Consider the following 23,139-nt stretch of genomic DNA (forward strand, 5'->3'; position numbering starts at 1 on the left):
AATTGGATCTGTGTCCATCCACTTTATGGGAGATTTTGAGGAAGGATCTTGATTTGCGTGCTTACAAAATCCAACTCGTGCAAGAATTGAAGTCAAACGATCACCAAGTAAGACGTAGATTCGTCGAATGGGCCCAAAATGAGATTGCCGTTGTTCCCGATTTTCATAAGCGAATTTTGTTTAGCGATAAAGTGCACTTCTGATTGAATGGCTACGTCAACAAACAAAACTACCGCATTTGAAGTGAAGCTAATCCTCAAGTGTATGTCGAAACACCGTTACATCCAGAAAAACTGACTGTTTGGTGCGCTTTATGGGCTGGTGGAATCATTGGTCCGTACTTCTTCAAAAACGATGATGGCCAGAACGTTACAGTCAATGGTGATCGGTATAGAGCCATGATTACTAACTTTTTCATTCCTGAATTGAACAACCATGATGTCCAGGAGCTGTGGTTCCAACAAGACGGCGCAACATGTCACACAGCTTGTGTCACAATCGATTTGTTGAAAGACACGTTTGGTGACCGCCTAATTTCACGTTTTGGACCTGTGAATTGGCCTCAAAGATCTTGTGATTTAACACCGCTAGACTACATTCTGTTGTGCTTTGTAAAGTCATTGGTCTATGCGGATACGCCACAAACCCTTGACCATTTGAAAGACAACATTCGCCATGTTACTGCCGATATACGGCCACAAATGTTGGAAAAAGTCATCGAAAATTGGACGTCCAGATTGGACTATATCCGAGCCAGCCGTGGCGGTCATATGCAGAAATCATATTTAATGCGGATCAATAAAATTTATGTCAATCGAATATTCCATCATTGTTTTATTGCAATTTAAAGTTCTATAGCTCTAAAAAAAAACACCCTTTACATCTATTGATTGTCTCAAGATAAACCCATTTTTTTAATAACAAAATTATCAGAAAACTCTTTATGATATAAGTAATCAAAATATTTTGTGGAATGTCAAAATTTTTTAAAATCATTAAAAATTCAAACAGTATATTAAAAAAAATGAGGAAGTACTGATGTGGAGCCAAGACCGATCTTTCTTTCATATGCAGTGACATCACGTCAGTGTCTTGTTCTGTAAAGGAAAAATTAGATCTCGTTAAATCAGGGATATTCAACGATTGAAAGTGGATATTTTTACAATAAAAAATTCCACGACATAACCTCAAAAGCCACGTGTACTTTATGCAAGTTTGCATCGAAAAATCTAAAACAGACACGACATCACCACTGCAATGATTTCAGATTCAAATCTCAAACTATTCCTGTCATAGATACGTCCGATAACAATCTCATAACCCTCTTGGATTTCTTGCGATTCGAAACCAGCGGTCACCGATAGATTGATGCGACGACGCAGCCCTTGATAACCATGACAACCTAGTGCGTCCCTACTTTCACAATTAATTATTTAGCAATGGAACTTGAAAAATAACCAGTTGGTCTACTGGAACCATACGACTTAGTTGCCGTCTTACTGTACTGTGCGATATTTTTTATGAATGTACCTACGTGTCATCGAAAGTGCAGAATTTTTTCGAGGAGAGTTAACTTACGGGTGGGCAGTGTGGGGTGTATGCTTAAGTGGACGTTTCAAAATTTTCGGGCTTGAATCTCGATGAAAAACACGCAAACCACGACGCGACATCCGCGTCTTTGTCTGCATCCATGTGACTTAAGAGCTCTGCCTAACCACACATATATTTTGTAATATGGGAATCTGCTTGGACACTGGTAAGAAATATTTTTTTAGGCTAGGAAATATATTTCGCCAATAAAGTAACGCACCACTGAATAAAGGGTGTTTTTTTTAGAGCTATAGAACTTTAAATTGCAATAAAACAACGCTGGATCATTCGATTGACATGAATTTTATTTATCCGCAAGATAATCTTGTGGCATTACATTTTAAATATGATTTCTGGCATATGACCGCCACGGCTGGCTCGGATGTAGTCCAATCTGGACGTCCAATTTTCGATTACTTTTTCCAACATTTGTGGCCGTATATCGGCAATAACACGGCAAATGTTGTCTTCCAAATGGTCAAGGGTTTGTGGCTTTTCCGCATAGACCAATGACTTTACATAGCCCCACAGAAAGTAGTCTAGCGGTGTTAAATCACAAGATCTTGGAGGCCAATTCACAGGTCCAAAGCGTGAAATTAGGCGGTCACCAAACGTGTCTTTCAATAAATCGATTGTGGCACGAGCTGTGTGACATGTTGCGCCGTCTTGTTGGAACAACAGCTCCTGGACATCATGGTTGTTTAATTCAGGAATGAAAAAGTTAGTAATCATGGCTCTATACCGATCATTTGTCACTGTAACGTTCTGGCCATCATCGTTTTTGAAGAAGTACGGACCAAGGATTCCACCAGCCCATAAAGCGCACCAAAGAGTCAGTTTTTCTGGATGTAACGGTGTTTCGACATACACTTGAGAATTAGCTTCACTCCAAATGCGGCAGTTTTGTTTGTTGACGTAGCCATTCAACCAGAAGTGCGCTTCATCGCAACAAAATAAAATGGACGTAGTGCGCTATACGTATTCCTAACAGAACCATTATTTTCGAAATAAAATTGCACTATTTGCAAGCGTTGTTCAGGCATGAGTCTATTCATGATGAATTGCCAAACCAAACTGAGAATAAATCACTTGACAGCTGTTAAATCGGTCGCCATCTTGAACATAAATGCCAACTTAAAGTTATATACCTCGAAAAAAAACACAGCCGTTATAAGGCAAAAGTTTGAGATCTATCGATATGGCCAGCTCGGAGCCTGGATTTAAATCCCATAGAGAAGCTCTAAGATATTCTTGGAAGAAGATTACAAAAGGAACGCAACTTGAATACTTTGCAAGACATACGGCTGAGTTTGGTTTTCAAATGGCATAAAGTCTCTTATTTTAAGTATGAGACGTCGTTGCCAAGAAGTTATTAGTGCCAGAGATGAAAATACTCGCTACTGACACTATCGTTTAACTTGTTTCGCTTTATTTTGTTTCGTTTTTTCGTTGTTAAATTTGGATCTTCATTCTCGATAAAGTCGTGTTATGTTATGAAATGGTGTTTTTCGAGCATTAGGAAAAATAATGAAGTGAATCAAAAATTAAAATGTTGAAAAAAGATCAGGTTTAAGTGTGTGTTTAATTCAAACTTGATAATGTAACTGTTACATTCTATAGAGTCTTACTAATGTTATTGAAAAAAGAGGCTATAATTGTAACACCCGGCATTTACCAGTTATTTGATCAGTTTTTTCAACGAGGGATTCGTACGTTGCCCGAAAGATGGAAGAAAGTAGTGGCCAGCGATGGACAATATTTTGAATCATAAATGTATAACCAGTTTTTATAATAAAGCCTCGAATTTCGGAAAATAACGGCGGAAGCAAAGTTGTACGTCTAAAATACAGGTTGTTAGACGCATATGGTTTACACAATAACGTTCAGAAGAAAATAACTTGTCATTAAAAAAAAGTCCTAATCGGACAAGAAGTTTTGATGTAGTTGTATCTTCTTGAACTTTTACCTAGTTCAGTTCTTAGAGGTGTGTGAATCATTGGCGAAGTATATTTAAGTGATAACTTGGTAGAGAATAGTGAAAACTAAAATTGATTTTGGTCAAAAACTTATGTTGAACAAACGGAAAGTATTAGTGTTAGTTAGAATTTTTTCTTGATATGTAATAAGTTGATTTCTTGTATGCGTGTATGGAAAAACATCATTTTGATGAGCGATTCAAGCGATTTTTCATAGATAAAATGAAGACTCAAAAAGGGTCGAATTCATCAGAAATTTTAAAGATGACTTTCGAGGAATTTCTGGAATTTATTGAATTGCCAGACAATTCACTTCTGTTCAGTTAATCTCGAGAGTATCTTGAAGCAACTATACTTAATTTTGGGTTATAAAGAGTTTCCAAATAAGAGCTGTTGGGACAAGTTAGTTATGTAAAGAATCAAAACCATGTGCGACGCTCAAAAACAACCGAGAATATTGGTGCGTAGTGTTGGAACAACTGTCGGGGTAAATGGATTCTGCTACCGAGCTATGATCAATGATTTTTTCTGGGCGAAATTGGAAAATATTGATGTGGACGGCGTTTAATATAAACAAGACTTCGATACGTGCCACACAATCAACGAAACAATTGCAATATTGCAAGAAAGTTTTATCTGGCCATGTTGTTTCACAAAGCGGTGATCACAATTAGCCACCGAGATCTTGTGATTTAACACCTTCAGACATTTTTACTTGAAATATGAGGTCTATGATAATGATCTGAAATCGATTCAACCCTTCACTTGAAGAATTGCAATGTAATGAATTCATAATAAATAGCAAACGTGTGTATTAAAAATGAACGGAATTCTATAAAAAAAAACAAGAAAATTCGAAGTTGGCTCTTATCCATTTTTCAAACAACAACAATTGTAGTGTCACTTAACCTTCAATATCTCGATCCAGACTTAACACTATGTTCCGAAATTTTAACACTCATCTGGGAATTTTTCTTGCAATAAAGCCCAAACGCGTCGTGTTGTGTGACTTGTTGCACCATCTTGCTAGAACCACATATCTTACAATCCTGATCATTAATTTCAGACCAAAAAAATCGGTAATAATCATCACTCCATCAGAGCAAATTGCACACCATACATACATACAGTGTTGAGGATGTAATGGTCTCTCAGCAGTTACATGAGGATTTTCACTGCCTTATATGGTACAATTTTGCTTGTTTATGAAGGGTGTTTTTTTTTGAGCTATAGAACTTTGAATTGCAATTAAACAACGATGGATTATTCGATTGACATGAATTTTATTTATCCGAAAGATAATCTTGTGGCATTACATTTTAAATAGGATTTCTGGCATATAACCGCCACGGCTGGCTCGGATGTAGTCCAATCTGGACGTCCAATTTTCGATGACTTTTTCCAACATCTGTGGCCGCATATCGGCAGTAACACGGCGAATGTTGTCTTTCAATAAATCGATTGTGGCACGAGCTTTGTGACATGTTGCGCCGTCTTGTTGGAACCACAGCTCCTGGACATCATGGTTGTTCAAGTCAGGAATGAAAAAGTTAGTAGTCATGGCTCTATACCGATCACCATTGACTGTGACGTTCTGGCCATCATCGTTTTTGAAGAAGTACGGACCAATGATTCCACCAGCCCATAAAGCGCACCAAACAGTCAGTTTTTCTGGATGTAACGGTGTTTCGACATACACTTGAGGATTAGCTTCACTCCAAATGCGGAAATTTTGTTTGTTGACGGAGCCATTCAACCTGAAGTGCGCTTCATCGCTAAACAAAATTCGCTTATGAAAATCGGGAACAACGGCAATCTCATTTTGGGCCCATTCGACGAATCTACGCCTTACTTGATGATCGTTCGGCTTCAATTCTTGCACGAGTTGGATTTTGTAAACACGCAAACCAAGATCCTTCCGCAAAATCTTCCATAAAGTGGATGGACACAGATACAATTCCTGTGCTCGAATGCGGATAGACTCATTCGAGTCTTCCTCAATGCTACGCTCTACAGCAGCAATAGCTTCTTCTGTACGCACCGTACGGCTTCTCTGGGGATGCGAGTTATCAATAAGAGTAAACGTGGTGCGAAAACGTTCCATTGTTAATCGAATTAACTGCTCTGATGGACGATTTTGTCGGCCATAAAATGGACGTAGTACGCGATACGTATTCCGCACAGAACCATAATTTTAGAAATAAAATTGCACTATTTGCAAGCGTTGTTCAGGCGTGAGTCTATTCATGATGAACTGCCAAACCAAACTGAGAATAAATCACTTGACAGCTGTCGCCATCTTGAACAGTAATGCCAACTTAAAGTTATATACCTCGAAAAAAACACCCTTTACATACAGTGTTGAGGATGTAATGGTCGTTCAGCAGTTACATGAGGATTTTCACTGCCATATATGGTACAATTTTGCTTGTTTATATAATCACCGACTGAAAAATGTGTTTCATCACTGAAGAAAATTTGATGCTAAAATCGTCTTCCAAACGTTGCTGTCAAGAACCCAATTAGCAATGTTCTACCCATTCCATGATAACCTGGCTTTAGTCCTTATGTCAACTGTACCTTATAAGGATGGAGATGCAATTCCAGATGCAGAATACTCCTTAGCGTGCCAAATAGAGGCCCATATGATTTGCGCGCCGAGGAATTGATAAATCTGGATGTTCTTCAACAATTTCGCTCACAGCAGCAATATTTTTGATCGATCGTGCAATCCGACGATGTACGGTCTTTGATCCAGATCCAGTCTCTTCGAATTTTTACAATTGGTATACCAATACTATAGAATCATTGTTTTTGTAGTATAGAGATAACCCAGTATTTTACTTGGTGATAGTTGGTAAGAATAAAGTTCTTCAGAGGGCCACTAGTTTGATGAGCAAGTTTAAAAATGATTCCTTTCAACTGCACGTCAGTCTATCAAACATAAAGATGGTTGTTATCACAATGTTGTGCACTCGGAAGTCTTGCCAGAAGATGAGATAGCGAAGATTATATTGAATTGAGGGATTTTGTACCACAGAATTATGCTCGATTTAAATGAAGAATCCAAAAGATTCATTCTATACATTATCCCTTATTGAATCACCATATATTAATGAAACACATCTGAATGATAATTAATTCCATGTTGTAAAGGTGATTCCAATTCGATAACTACTGGGATCTCCTGCGCGTCATCAGTTAGAGAATAATCAGGTTCTCACAAATTTTTGAGTTATGATATAAAATCGAAAAAATAGGTTCCCATTGAAAAAACATAACTCATAAAATTGTGAGAAACTGATATTTTCGGCAAAGCCAACATATTTTTATATACTATGTCACGTTCTTATAAAATGAACCAACCAATTAGAAGCTCTAATCAAGTTGGTATTATCAACAATTGACACTTGACTCTTTCAGGTTTTTAAGGGTTTTCCAATAAGAGGTTTTATTTTGATATAAAAAAATGATTCTATTTTACGAGAAATCAATGAATGTATATTTCATTGTATGCCATCAACGAAGGAAAACTAAATCAGCGAAATGGCGATCATAGCTACGATTGAAGCATCTTATCCTTTTCATTAAATTTTCCATCATGACCAATTCGCACAATGGTGCCTGTGTATCCTCTATGACTTCAAGAATTTCATTTTTAAGGTCGATTATGGCGCATTGGCATATACTTTATCTTCCACATGGCCCCAAAGAAAAATATCAGAAGGTGTTAAATCACAAGATATCGGCGACCAATTTTGATCACCTCTCCGAGAAATAACACGGTCAGAAAATTTTCGTGAAAAATTGCTATTGTTTCGTTGCTTGTGTGCCACGCAGTACCGTCTCGTTGAAGATGAACATCTTCCCTATCAATATCGCCCAGTTACGATCATAAAATCATTAATTATAGCTCGTTAGCGCAATCCAATCAACTTAACAGTTGTACCAGCTTCATTACCGAATAACTTAAGTCCAATCAAACCACCAGACCTAAAACCGCATCAAATAGAGGCACATTGAGGATGAAGGGGCTTTTCAACAATCATTCTTGGATTTTCAGAGCTCCATATGCGATAATTCTGCTTATTAACATAGCATCCTAGATAAAATAGCACTCATAACTGAAGATGATTTTTCGATGAAATTCCAAATCATTTTAATAAATTTCAAGGACCCAATCAGCAAAAATACGACGTTGCCGGTGATCAACCAGCTTGAGTTCTTGTGTTAAATGAACTTTAAAAACTTTGAGACCTAAGTCTTTTTGCACAAGACAGTGTAATGTCACTATTGCAGGGCGAGAATATCCTTCGCGACGACCTAAAAGTGTTTTAGTTAGTGAATTTTAACGATTTCAATATGGGATTCACGGCTTGATTTGATATTCAAGCTACTTGACTTGACTTGACATCAACTCCTGTCCAAGTAAATTAGTAATTTTTCAATGTCAAATCAAGTACTTGACTGGACATAGAAAAACTACTATTTGACTTGAACAGGAGTTGATTTCTAGTCAAGCCTAGTTATGTAGCTTGAATAACAAGTCAAGCCGTGAATTCCTTATTTCAATGCATTATTGAAGCGTGTATCGTTCCAATTTCAGTAATGGCGTAATTTTTACGTGTCAAATGTCAAAAGATGATAGCTTCAAAAGTGACAGCTGCCAGATAAAGGGCTTTTCAAAATATATGACCGAGTGGCTTGAATTTGTATTATTGAATTATTCGACAGACTTACCGTGAAAATTCAATCACTTGTGGTGGGAGTACAGAAAATTTAAATCATATGATATGTTTTTGTTCATAAAAAAAAGGGGAAATTATGACGGTTTGATGAAAATAGAAAATTTTCGATTTTGTTGCTGATATATGGTTATAAGTTCTTTCGTTTCTGAAAAAAGTGCTCGAGAATATGCCCCATTCATTTTTATCTAACTGATGTTTTTCCGGAAATTCAACACATCTTGTGGAGTACTGGTTCCTGGTAGCTCCTGACGTGGTCCGCGAAGCCATCCAAAAATATTTTGTTCTTCAAATTATGAAATAAATCGCGTTCGGTTATTTCAGCCCCCTCTCTAATCTTCCCATCTTAAATCGAAAATATATTCGACCAAAGACTCTCTTGGAGTCCCCACCTTGAGACCGTGATCAGTTAGGGTTAGAGAGCTCTCTTCACATGCCAGAGGATAGCCGGAAAAAAGTGGAGATTGAAACCTGAAGTGACGAACTGGATCTATAAATCTATTATTCGGCCAATCGTAACCTATACGAGTACAGCTCTCATCTGGTGGCCAAGAGAAAAACTAGTGACGGGGCAATTAGTCCTGGAAAAAGTACAACGAACAGCATGTCTGTCCATTATAGGAGCATCACGCTCTTCTCCAACTGCTGCCATGTAACTCATCTTGGATCTGCCTCATCTAAATATACTGCTCCACAAGAGTTAGGGATATCGTATTCAATCGTTTTGAAAAGTATGTTAAAATAATAATACATCCATATTTTGGCAGAGATGAAATTTTCAATTTACTGCAAACAACAAAAATTTTTCTCGTACGTCAAAACGTTATGAGTACTTATAACATAAAAAATTTCAAATTTCACGATGTTAATATCAGATTTCACCTGGCAATATCAGTGTTGCCAATTTTCAATACATAAATAGTAGCTCTCGTACATATATAGTATTTGACACCAAAGGAGCCTTCCTAGTGCTTGACTTCCCGCTTGTTAAGTCAATGTTAGTCTGGGAATATAAAACGGCCCTCAACGTACTCGGAGAAAGAAACTAGGTCAAACTTATTTGGATGCCTGACTACTCCGGGATAGCTGGCAATGAAACGGCAGAACAAATGACCAGGGAAGGGGGGGTCAACCAATACCTCCTAGACCTCTTGTCTAGGAGGTATTGGTCAACCCCCATCACCAGCCCAGAGCCATCAAGTAGTTCAGGAATGAGAACAAAAGAGAAATTTTGCGTTCTGACAGACGATCATCAAAGGTCAGAAACAGGCCAAGTCACTTCTCTCCTACTCTTGCACTCTCTGCCAGAACTGAGGAAACTGACGGGCGCGCTCACGGGACATTTTCCTGTGAGGTATCATCTGAAAAACATGGGAAAAGCGTTTTTAGATGGGTACAATTGGCATCTCGGATTCGCTATCCGTGACGTCTTCTTCTTCTTAGTGTGCCTTCTCCGTCAATGGAGGTTGGATATCACCATGGCATATTCCTCTCTTCTTTCGGCGGTTCTTATGAGTTGTTCGAAACTTAGACCAGTACTAGCCCGCGCCTTCCCTCAATTTTTCCCTTTATAATGAGTTGAGCGAATTGGTATTTGTCGTTTCTCAAGATGTGGCCCAAATAAGATGTTTTACGGATCTTTATAAGCTTGAAAATCTCACGTTCGGTGCCCAACCTGCGAAATACTTCTTCATTTGTTGTGTGTGAAGTCCATGATATCTTAAGGATTCTACGATATGTCCACATCTCGAAAGCTTCTAATTTATTGATGGTATTCGCTTCGAGGGTCCATGTTTCGGCTCCATACAATAGTGTTGACCAAACGTAGCATTTCGATAGTCTCAAACGCAGACCGAGGCCGATTCGCGAGTCCGAGAGAAGCCTCGCACAAAGCAGTTTCTGGCTTGTTCTATTCTTGATCTAACTTCCATGTCTGGATCCCGTTTGCAATCTACCCAGCACTCTAGGTACCGAAACCTATCTACCTGCTCCAGAACTTGTCCGTCTATCTGGACCGGTCGCAGGATATTTTGGGATCTTTTAATGACCATAACTTTGGTCTTTTTTATATTTATTTTCATTCCAAACTGCTCACAATCCCGACACACAGCGTCAAGGAGCAGTTGTAGACCCACATCTGAGTCGGCAATCAAGACAGTATCATCAGCATATCTGATAGTATTGATATTCACGCCGTTAACCTTGATTCCCTCAGAGACGCACGCCAGATCGTCGCTGAATATAAGATTCGAGTACCGGTTGAACAGCAATGGCGATAAAACACAGCCCTGTCTAACTCCTCTGCGAATCTTTATCGGGTTTGAGGTCGAGCCCTCTATTCTAATCCTAGCACTTTGATTCCAATATATATTCTCTAACAAGGCAATGTCCCTTAAGTCCACCACGAAGAATGTCCACCAACACATCATGTCTCACTCTATCAAATGGTTTCTCGAAATCGATAAAGCAAATGAAAATGTCTCGTTGCTGATCGAAGCATTTTTGTGCAGACACCTTTAAGCCAAACAAAGCCTCTCTCGTGCCCATTCCGCTCCTAAAGCAATCTGATCGTCTCCCAAGTTCTATTCACATTTTCTAGAGATGCGATTATGAACTTTTTCAAGTAGGACCTTCAATACATGGCTCATTAAACTTATTAAGCGAAAATCTCCACAGTTCTTGGGATTGGTCTTCTTTGGTAATGGTATGATAACTGATTCCAACCATTCTCCAGGCATTTTTCCGGTTTCATAGATTCGATTGAAGAGAGCAACAAACAAGTCGATGTTTTCTTCGCTGATCAGTTTTAAGATCTCTGGGTATATTTCGTCTGGCCCCGGACTTTTATTTGTCTTCAGTTGTTCGATCGCATATTCGACTTCAGATTTAAGAATATTTGGTCCCTCCGTATTAACACTAGCATGCTGGGGCTCCGCTCTTATGCTGTTGAACAGGGTCTCGATGTAACTTTCCCATTCTACCAGTTTTTCCTCTGTATTGCTCAATAATTTTCCACCCGGCCTGCACATGTTGTGAACTGTGAATTTCTTACCTGTTGACGTGAACTCATTCACTTTCTTATGAAGATTGAAGAAGTCGTGGCGTCGCTGTAGTTCTTCGATTTCTAGAAATTTACCTTCCATACAGCTCTCCTTGGCTTGTGTTATTTTGCTACGAATCATTCTGTTGAGATGTTTGTATTGATTTCAGTCATTAGCACCTTTGTTTTCTCTCCGTGCATCCATTTCAACCAGTGCTTTCCTGAAAGAAAAAAGAAAGTTGTAAATTCATGTAACAAAAAATTCTTAGATACACCAGAAATAAAGGCTATTAAAAATTAACTAGATGCAGCATATACAATATATGAGGTAAAGAGAGATGATAGTTCCAAGAAATTATACATGAGATTGAAAGATGAATTTAAACAGCTTTTAAATGATACCGTGAAATATAAAAATTCGAAATTTGTTAGTGAATCAGATAATAAGAGTCGCGCGATATGGCAGGTCATAAACTCAAAATTAAAATCAGAGACAGGAAAAGTATACCCTTCATCACTGACAGAGGAAATTTTCAACCGGTATTTTTCAACTATTTCGGAAAACTTAACTGGAACTAACACCAATCCAGAATCCAGTGAAAAACTTTTAAAAAATAAAAGGTGTAAAATTTCACGCTCTTTTTTTCTGACCCCCACAACACCAGAGGAAGTTTTGAAGGTTGTTTCAGAAATGAAGAATAAATTTTCGCAAGATGTATATGGCTTCTCCGTGAAGATGCTGAGGGAAGTTATCGATTGTCTTGCTGATCCCATCTCTTGCCTCATAAACGATTGTTTCCAGCAGGGCTACTTTCCAGAAGAACTGAAGATTTCGAGAGTAATACCGGTACATAAAAAGGGTAATCGGGAGCTATACGAGAACTATAGACCAATATCAATCCTGCCAGTTGTCTCAAAAATATTTGAGACCCTCCTCAAAACTAGAATGGTCGCATTTCTGGAGGAAAACTCGTTGCTTGGCAGTTTCCAGCATGGTTTCAGAGAGGGAAGGTCTACTACCACGGCTTTGGTCCACATTATTGAATATATCATGAAGGCATTGGATGATGCAGATGATGTGATACTGACCTGCATGGATCTGAGTAGAGCATTTGATTGTGTCAACCATGATAAGCTCCTCAGTAAATTGGAGTACATCGGTATGAGAGGCCCAGTTTTGAATTTTTTGGAGTCTTCCCTCAAGGGTAGATACCAAATAGTAGATTTGGAAGGTAAACGGTCTTCAGGGATGAAAGTTACCGCAGGAGTTCCCCAGGGATCGGTGCTTGGGCCCATCCTATTTCTAATATATATCGATGATCTGATATGTAACGTTGGTGCAGATGATGAGACCCTCTTCGCTGATGATACAACATTTTTGAACAGAGCCAAAGAAAGAAATCTACTCCTGAATAAATCCCATGAAACAGTCAGAGATGCTATCCTATGGTTCAATTCCAATGATATGAAAGTAAACGAAGAGAAAACTCAGGAGTTGGTTGTGAACCGGAAACTATTAATCTACTTGGGGTTTCAATCAGCGGAAATTTAACTTGGGCAAAACATATCACTGAATTAAGTCAGAAAATTTCGACGGCATTATTCTCAATAAGAAGAATTAAGAACCTGCTCACAGAAAAAGAAGCGTTACTTACTTACCACGCACATTTTCATAGTAGGATGACCTACAGCATCATTCTATGGGGTGCATCTCCAGAGGCAGAAAGAGTGTTTCTGAAAAAGAAAAAAGCTGTAAGGTTGGTAGCGGGAGTGGACTATACCACTAGCTGTAGACCTCTTTTCAAAAAATATGGTATACTTACCTTATCAGGCTGCTATATACTGGAGAGTCTTATGTATATACACAAAAATCGGGATACTTTCCACAAACACTCAGCGGTTCACAATCATGAGACCAGGGATAGGAACAACTTTATTGCCCCAAGACATAGACTGAAGAAGACTCAAAACACGCATATATTCAATGGAATGAAAATGTACAACAAACTTCCACAATCCCTAACATCACTGGATCATAAAACATTCAAGCGGAAAGTTAAAGCCATTCTCACTAAATGTGCATTTTTTCAATGGATGAATTTATAAGTTACCAGTTCTAGTCATTATCTTTCTGTGTTTCAGTTCGTACCTATGTGTAATAGTTTGTTTTATAATTGGTTGTTGTAAATTTTAGAAGTATTTATTTATTGGCTATTGTCTGATTTATACACTTTTTATATTATGATGTAGATTATCATACAATTCTTTGACACTCCCTGTAAAATTTTGAGGGTATCTAATAAATTATTATTATTATTATAAGAATTTCCTCCGTCATCCACTCCTGCTTATTTTTTCTAGAAGTTGATTTTAGTGTTGTTCCCGTGGTTTTATTCAGAATCTCTTTTATACTCTTCCACATGTTATCTGTGATGTCATAACATTGCTAAAATGAATTTACCATATGAAGTGAAATCATCATCTTCAAATTACTCGTTACATAGATACATTTTCATCATAACTATACATACATTTCTGCAACTATTATATTGAAGTAATTCGATATCAATAACATAGAGGAGTTCTTTCCAGTTAGGTACATTTTGAACAATTTTCAATTTCACGATCGATTGTTGAAGGGAAAGTTAAATAAAAGATTACCATTCACAAAAAAATTGGGGGTAATGGAGCAAATGATGATCGCACTAATTCAATATCGGATTTTTTTCCTAATGAATTTATCTGGAAATTCTTTCATTCATTACGGATTCTGTCAGCAGCATTGAATTATTTGTCGTCTAATCAATAATCCTGAACGGAGTCGCCAGTTCATTATATTTGAATGAGTCAACTCGAGAATCAACAATCGATGATTATTAATAAATAAAGACTCAGAAATGGCAGTCGCCGTACCTTATATTGATATTTTTTTTCGATAAATAGGAATAAGAAAGCAGAGTCCTTAGGTTAAAAGGCATTTATCAGCAGTCAGTTTGAAATTAGATCTATATGGGATTTATTTTATTTTTCCAGTTGAAGATTTCATCACCTTTGAAAGTCCATAATTTTTTTTTGTTGAATTTGTTTCATCAAAAAATAAATGTATACAGGGTGGTCCAACGAAAACTTAACACCTCAATTTTCCGATTTTTGGAAAATTAGTGAAAGGCTATAGTGAAAGAACATGCTGAGAGAGGTTTCAATGTTTCAAGAACGGTAATTTTGGCGTCGAAGTCCAGCATGGCAGTGAAAGAGAGAAGGTTTTCGAAGATGCAGAATTGGAGGCATTCCTTGATCAAGACTCGTGTCAACCGCAACCAGAATTGGCAGGATCATTGGGAGTGACATTGGGATATCCTGTCCTTGTTTCCACGTCGACGGCCAACCCGAATATTCACGGTTCCAAGGTATTGCTCAGGATTTGGTGGGATCAGCTCGTCGTAGTGTATAATGAGTTGTTAAAACCGACTGAAACAATCACAGGCGATCGTTATCGAACGCAATTAATGTGTTTGAGCCGAGCATTGAAAGACAAACGTCCGCAATACAACGATAGACATGATAAAGTGATTTTACAGCATGAAAATACTCGATCCCATGTTGCGTAAGTGGTCAAGACATACTTGGAAACGTTGAAATGGAAAGTCCTACCCCACCCGCCTTATTTTCCAGACGTTGCTCCCTAGGACTATCACTTCAAGAAGAAATAAAAAATTGGATTGATTCGTGGATCGCTTCAAAAGATGACCAGTTTTTTCATCATCATCATATTTTTTTCATCATCATTTTCAACGCGGGATTCGTACACTGCCCGAAAGATGGGAGAAAGTTGTGGTCAGCGATGGACAATACTTTGTTTCATAAACGTATAACCAGTTTTTCACAATAAAGCCTCGAATTTCGAAAATAAAATTGTGGAAGCATAGTTGTACGTCTATGTATGTGAAATAATGAAGATCAAAATTTCTATGCAATTCTTTGTACTTGTGAATTTGTTCCTAGATGATTTAGTGGCGAAACTTCAACTCATAATTATTTTTTTATTTTCACTTTTCTTTATTCCACACTGAAATCGTTATCAATTAATTCAGTTATGCATTGAAGAACTTGATATTAGTATCTAATTATTTATTCCTTGCGAATCTTTAATTTTATTTTCACAAATCTTTCATCGTTGTCATCAGAATCTTTTATGTCTTATTTCATTCATGCTTGCTACTACGAATAAACACCAAAATTCATAGGTGAGCTGGTTATAGTGAAACCCTCAAAAACTGTATAAAATGTGAGTTGCAAAATGGCGAATGCGCAAATCATTCGAAAATAAAATTGTGGAAGCATAGTTGTACGTCTATGTATGTGAAATAATGAAGATCAAAATTTCTATGCAATTCTTTGTACTTGTGAATTTGTTCCTAGATGATTTAGTGGCGAAACTTCAACTCATAATTATTTTTTTATTTTCACTTTTCTTTATTCCACACTGAAATCGTTATCAATTAATTCAGTTATGCATTGAAGAACTTAATATTAGTATCTAATTATTTATTCCTTGCGAATCTTTAATTTTATTTTCACAAATCTTTCATCGTTGTCATCAGAATCTTTTATGTCTTATTTCATTCATGCTTGCTACTACGAATAAACACCAAAATTCATAGGTGAGCTGGTTATAGTGAAACCCTCAAAAACTGTATAAAATGTGAGTTGCAAAATGGCGAATGCGCAAATCATTCACCGTAAGTCCTGAGTTTTCGTCAACATAATGGGCTACATCAGCAATAGTCTCATTTCTTCGTGAGCGATGCACACAGTTTCAATTCCTCACATAACTAACTTGCCTTAATAGCTCGAATTTTTCCACCATTTTCACTATTGTCGGCCGAGAAGGTACTTCAATGTAAAGTGTGTTTTTTTAGAACTATAGAACTTTAAATTGCAATAAAACAACGATGGATTATTCGAAGGACATGAATTTTATTTATCCGCAAGATAATCTTGTGGTATTACATTTTAAATATGATTTCTGGCATATGACCGTCACGGCTGGCTCGGATGTAGTCCAATCTGGACGTCCAATTTTCGATTACTTTTTCCAACATTTGTGGCCGTATATCGGCAATAACACGGCGAATGTTGTCTTCCAAATGGTCAAGGGTTTGTGGCTTATCCGCATAGACCAATGACTTTACATAAACCCACAGAAAGTAGTCTAGCGGTGTTAATCACAAGATCTTGGAGGCCAATTCACAGGTCCAAAACGTGAAATTAGGCGGTCACCAAACGTGTCTTTCAATAAATCGATTGTGGCACGAGCTGTGTGACATGTTGCGCCGTCTTGTTGGAACCACAGCTCCTGGACATCATGGTTGTTCAATTCAGGAATGAAAAAGTTAGTAATCATGGCTGTATACCGATCACCATTGACAGTAACGTTCTGGCCATCATCGTTTTTGAAGAAGTACTGACCAATGATTCCACCAGCCCATAAAGCGCACCAAACAGTCAGTTTTTCTGGATGTAACGGTGTTACGACATACACTTGAGGATTAACTTCACTCCAAATGCGACAGTTTTGTTTGTTGACGTAGCCATTCAACCAGAAGTGCGCTTCTTCGCTAAACAAAATAAAATGGACTTAGTGCGCGATACGTATTCCGCACAGAACCATTATTTTCTAAATAAAATTGCACTATTTGCAAGCGTTGTTCAGTCGTGTGTCTATTCATAATGAATTGCCAAACCAAACTGAGAATAAATCACTTGACAGCTGTTAAATCGGTCGCCATCTTGAACAGTAATGCCAACTTAAAGTTATATACCTCGAAAAAAAACACAGCCGTTATAAGACAAAAGTTTGAGATCTATCGATATGGCCAGCTCGGAGCCTGGATTTAAATCCCATAGAGAAAAAACACCCTATATTTATATTGAATTCTAACAATGCGTCGTTGAAGCGTGTATCGATCCATTTTCAGTAATGGGGTAGTTTTAGTCGAATGTCTAAAGTAACGGCTGCCCAGATAGCGGTATATTCAAAACTCAAATATCCAGTTTAGAAAGTGTCACAACCAAGCAGAGTTCAATTCAATTGTGTCTACTTCGGCTGAAAGTTCTATTTCAAACAGAAATTTTACGTTAACATGGAAACCACAACATAAAATAATGAGGAAAGCAATTGTAATATTTGTCTCGCTACTTATGATCAACTACCAAATGGTAACGGCTGAAGCAATTCATTCTCAGTTAAACATCTACCAATCCATAAATCACATAGATTCCAGAAAAGTCCAACCTAATATGAAACTAAAAATCGATGACAACTTGAGTCGTCTATATAAAAATTCAACAATTTCCTCTCAGAAATAGAAAACCTTAGTAGAAAGAGGAAAAATTCTAGAATGAAAATTAGAGTTCATTCTTGTGAACTACGTTGATTATGTTCCGATAGAACTATTGAATTATTAAAGTAATGGAACCCAGTAATCTTCCTCAGCCAGTTAATATTATCCTATAAACTGTAAATACTACACATTCATTTAATGAAATAGATAGCTGATAAATAATGTCCTATGATTAACATCATTCCACGGAGGAAAGTATCGGTTAGAATCACTGACGTTATGAGGTTTTTTTAATTTTCAATTTAATATAATCTCACTAATGAGATATTCCAAACTGACAATATCAATGTTTTTCAATCCCTTTAATTCCATTGTGTTTCTTTATGTAAAAACATCATGGGGCTACAGATTGAACCATGTTGAAATTGAAAAACTTTGTGACTCATCAAATAAAAAATTTGATCAAAGCACCATATCAGAAGCTTTTGATCGTTTGTAGATTTAAACTGGTATGTTCAAGTTTCTGAGCTATTGTTCAATGCAGATATAATAAAGTACGTTCATTTAAATGATTGAATTATGGAGAAATAAGAGTTGATTTTCTGTGATTACAAGTAGCGCTTTGCTTGTACCATACAGTTTCCAGAATGGAAGTTTGTGAATAAATGTTAGTGATAAAGCCTCCAGTTCAATTTTCGACTTTCTTGAACTCATTAGCATCTCGATTCACAAAAATGGTTTCCTCCATCTTGCAAATTTCATTGGTTGAGAATTTCAAGAATTCAGCTGAAATTTATCATTTGGTTTGAAACAAAGTGAGGATTTATGCGGAAAATGAAAGTAAGGAACATTAGACTTTTATTTAATTCTTAACCATTCAAAAACATAATTTGACTTGAAGAAGCTGCTGGAAATGGCCACCTCTCTGCTCTAAACATTTTTCACATCCTTTTGTGCGATTATCCAAAGTTTGGGTTGAATAGTTAATTTATTCAACCTTTTCGATAATTTGATCCTTCATTTGGACTAATCAGGTATAACAGGCCAATTGAAAAGTCCCCGGTATACCAGAGTAAAACACATTTTTTTTTGGCAAAATTCGATTTTATTATTCAACATAGTTGCCTTCGAGGGCAATACAGCGATTATAGCGATCTTCCAACTTTTCGATACCATTTTTGTAGTACGATTTGTCTTTCGCATCAAAATAGGCCTCAGTTTCGGCGATTACTTCTTCATTGGCGCTAAATTTCTTTCCAGCGAGCATTTTTTTGAGGTCTGAGAACAGGAAAAAGTCGCTAGGGGCCAGATGTGGCGAATACGGTGGATGCAGAAGCAATTCGAAGCACAATTCATGCAATTTTGCCATTTGTTACGTCGTCTTTTTATCAAATAATGTCTGTAGTTGTGTTCAATTTTAACTTTAATTCGACAAATATTCTTCACAATTGAATTGACAAACTACTTCAAAAAAAACTTATGTCAAAAACTATTTTATGTCAAAAACACTGACTCTGATCTAAATATATGAAATAATACATATAGTACAGAGTGAAGAGCAACATTTTCTCCCCTCCGTGAAGAGCCCTCACTCTAGCCATCTTCCATCTCGATTCTGCACAACTTTGCAACCGGGCGCTTGAATACTCCGTTACTAGTTCTGACACTCACTACTCGAACTCGTCCATCAGGGCCTGGATAAAGTGTCTCTACTCTTCCTAACTTCCACTGTCTTCTTGGACAATTTTCTTCAACAATGATGACTATGTCATTGATATTCAGCTGCTTTCCGTCATTATTCCATTTTGTTCTTTTAGTTAAACTAGGCAGGTATTCTTTGGTCCACCGTTTCCAAATACAATCGATCATTTTCTGTGATTTGGCCCACTCTTTCCTGAAGTCTTTCATTTTTGAAAAATCAGTGATATAATTAGATGATCCTAGTAAAAAATGATTTGGGGTCAGGGACTCTAAATCATTTGGGTCTGTTGAAACTTTTGTTAATGGTCTCGTATTTATGATATTTTCACACTCGGCAAATATTGTCAGCATAAGTTCATCATTAAGAACTTGTCCATGTGTGGGTGACGCTGGTGCCAAAAATATCCAGTCGATACCTTCCTGTGTGAAGGTGTCAGTGATTCTTGCCTGGTCAATATCTCCGAGTGCTCTCTTCAGCTCTTCTGCATAGGTCGTCTTATTGCCGTCGTCTTTGTTGTAGGTTCTGGTGGCAATATCGGCCGAATTCAACTTTGAGGGAATCCAATTCCAGTTGTTGATGTTTGTTAATTCTTGGATCTCTCCGATGCGGTGACTTTCGAACTGTCCCAATTTGCTTCCATCACCTTTGATCCAACAAAGTACCGTAGTAGAGTCTGACCATAAAAATACTTCGTCAATTTTTATCTCCAAAGTGTCCTTGATTGTTTTTGCGAGCCTGCTTCCCATCACCGCAGCTTGCAACTCCAAACGTGGAATAGAAATGGGTTTTGTTGGAGCTACTCTCGCTCGGGCCATAACAAGAGTTACATCTATTTCTTCTTTAGTCAAAACTCGTAGATAGGATGCTACTGCGTATGCTTTCTTGCTAGCGTCGCAAAAAACGTGCAGTTCTATCTTATTAGCTTCAGGAATATTCACAGAATAACATCTTGGGATGGAAATGTTTTCTATTTGTCTCAAATCGCTTTGCCAAAGTTTCCACGTGTGATATAGGTCCTCGTCTATACTATCGTCCCATCCAATTCCAGATCGCCATATGTCTTGTATGAGAATACGTCCTTTTATTGTGAAATTCACAATGAGTCCTAAAGGGTCGAATATTGACATTACCGTCTTCAGAATTTGTCGCTTGGTTGGCCTACTATCTCTAAATTTATCTTCGAATTTTGAAATTCTGAAACAAAATAGATCCAATTTTGAATCCCAAGAAAGGCCAAGTACTCTTTGCATTGTCGAATTCGAATCCACACAGAAGTCCTTGAATACTGAATCGTCTGATGACAGTTTTTCTATGACTTCTCCTGAATTGCATATCCAGTTGACAAGCTCAAATCCTCCTGATTTTTGAACCCGTGACACTTCGGAGATTGTTTCCAAGGCTTCTTCTACAGAATCGGTACAGTCAAGATAGTCGTCTACATAGTGTTTTTTTCTTATAGCATCGATTACATTTTTCTGTCTGGATAACTCCTCAGCATTCACATTTTTGACGAACTGGGCACAGGTTGGGGAGCAAGTGGCACCAAAGGTCATAACTTGCATTTCATAAACGTCCCATTGTCGATTCGTATCCCCATCTCGCCATAAAAACCTCTGGGAGCTTTGGTCTTCCTTTCTTACCATAACTTGATGGAACATTTCTCTGACATCACTGCAGAATCCAATTTTCCTTTGTCGAAATTTAATCAATACCTCCACCAATGATTGTAGCAAGTCTGGGCCAGATAGTAAATTATCATTCAGACTGGTTCCGTTCGATTTTGAGGCGGCATCAAAGACTAAACGAAGTTTCTTTGGCTTATTGGGGTTAATTACTCCGAAATGCGGCAAATACCAGCATCGAGGACCTTCTTCATTGGATTCTGCAGGAGTCAACTTCCTTGCATATCCTTTCTCGACGTAGCTCCTTATTTTCTCAGAGTATCGCTTCCCAAATTCCCTATCCTTCTGTATTTGTTTCTCCACGCATCTCAGTCGCTGAATGGCAATTGTTTTGCTCTCTGGGAGATGGATGTTGTCTTCCTTCCACAGCAGCCCTATTTCGAATCTGTTTCCTACACGTCTGATTGTATTTTTCATTATCTCCATAGCCCTCTGTTCTGCTTTATTCACGTTCGTTTTCATTGGAACTACTCCAAAGGCATCTGTGGTAAAAGATTGTTTCACCATTTCATGGAGTGAATCGTCGGACATTCCAGAACTGCAGATGTGGAAGGAATATACCTGTTTTTCTTGTCTGATACAGTTTCCTCCGTGAAGTATCCAACCCAGATTGGTTTTTGTCGCAATGGGAAGATTTTCGGTGCTTTGAATGACTTTTCTGGCTACAGTGAGGCGTACATTGTCTTGACCCAATAAAATCATAGGGCGTTCTCTTATTTCGTGGAAGGGAATTCCTGATGAATAAGAATACCTTTCCCAATCGGATTTTCGAATCTCTTGAATGGGGAGAGCTAAATTTTGTACTGTTCTGACATTTTTCATACTGAAAATCTTAGCTCCGTCAAATACTCCCGATATCTCAATATTTAAACAACTTGAATCTTCATGCCGAGAGGCTAAATTGTTAGTCCATTGGATGCAAAGCGGTTGAGGTGTGCCATTCAGTCCCAATCTGTTAGCTATTGACTTGTCTACGAGAGTCACAGAAGAAGCTTCGTCACATAAAGCTACGGTCTCCAAAACAGTGTTGTTTCCATACAACTTCACCATTGTTCTTATTGATTTGTGACACGGCGCATTGTCTTGATGAAACAGCACCTTTTTTCTTCAAATGGGGCCGTTTTTTATCGATTTCATTCTTTAAACGATCCAATAACGCTATATAATAATCGCTGTTGATGGTCTGGCCATTTTGGAGGTAATCAATAAATATTATACCTGGCGCATCCCAGAATACTGGTGCCATAACCTTGCTAGCTGACTGTTGTGTTTTTTCTCGCTTTGGATTCAGTTCATCGTGTGCAGTCTACTCAGCATGAATGTCAATTGGAGCCATGTTTCATCTGTTGTCACAAATCGACGTAAAAATTCAGGTTTATTACACTTAAACAGCTTCAAACATTGCTCAGGATCATTAACACGTTGTTGCTTTTGATCGATTGTGAGCTCGCGCGGCACCCATTTTGCACACAGCTTTCTCATGTACAAATATTCGTGAATGATATGATGTACACGTTCCGATGATACCTTCACAATGTCTGCTATCTCGAACAACTTCACTTTAGGGTCTTTCAAAATTATTTTGTGAACTGTTTTGATTTTTTCGTCTGTGACAGCCTCTTTTGGGCGTCCACTGCCTTAGCCGTTTTCGGTGCTCTTTTCACCACGTTTCAACTTAGCATAGCAATCTATGATGGTTGAATTTTCTGGTGAAGACCCCGGAAACTCTATATCAAGTCAAGATTTTGCTTGAACTGTATTTTTTCTCCTCAAAAAGCAATATTTTATCAGCATACGAAATTCTTTTTTTTTCAAATTTAAAATTTTTTTTCAAATAAAAAAGTAGCCACACTCACAACCGCAATATCTCATAAAATAATGGTCGGACTGCTGTCAAATTTTGACACGTATCGTTTGAAGGTTTGTACTAACTAAAAATCATATGGATTTAATACTAGCACCGCCATCTGTGCATCAGACCGGGGACTTTTCAATTGGCCTAATAGGTAGGTACTTGAAAAATACTATTTTTGAAATGTGGCCACAAAAAAATATCACAA

General features: G+C 37.7%; 1 protein-coding gene across 1 annotated transcript in view; it reads left to right on the forward strand.

Annotated features, from left to right (window-relative positions):
- Window positions 1-1,564: 1,564 nt before the first annotated feature.
- Window positions 1,565-23,139, forward strand: part of LOC123678442 (adenylate kinase isoenzyme 5) — a 39,278-nt gene continuing 17,703 nt past the window's right edge. Inside the window, exon 1 of the mRNA XM_045615470.1 lies at window positions 1,565-1,756. Within this exon, the coding sequence (XP_045471426.1) occupies window positions 1,735-1,756 (22 nt within the window). The 5' untranslated portion in view covers window positions 1,565-1,734. The remainder of the gene's footprint in view (window positions 1,757-23,139) is intronic.

This window comes from Harmonia axyridis, chromosome 4 (genome assembly GCF_914767665.1).
Source record: "Harmonia axyridis chromosome 4, icHarAxyr1.1, whole genome shotgun sequence".
NCBI lineage: Eukaryota > Metazoa > Arthropoda > Insecta > Coleoptera > Coccinellidae > Harmonia > Harmonia axyridis.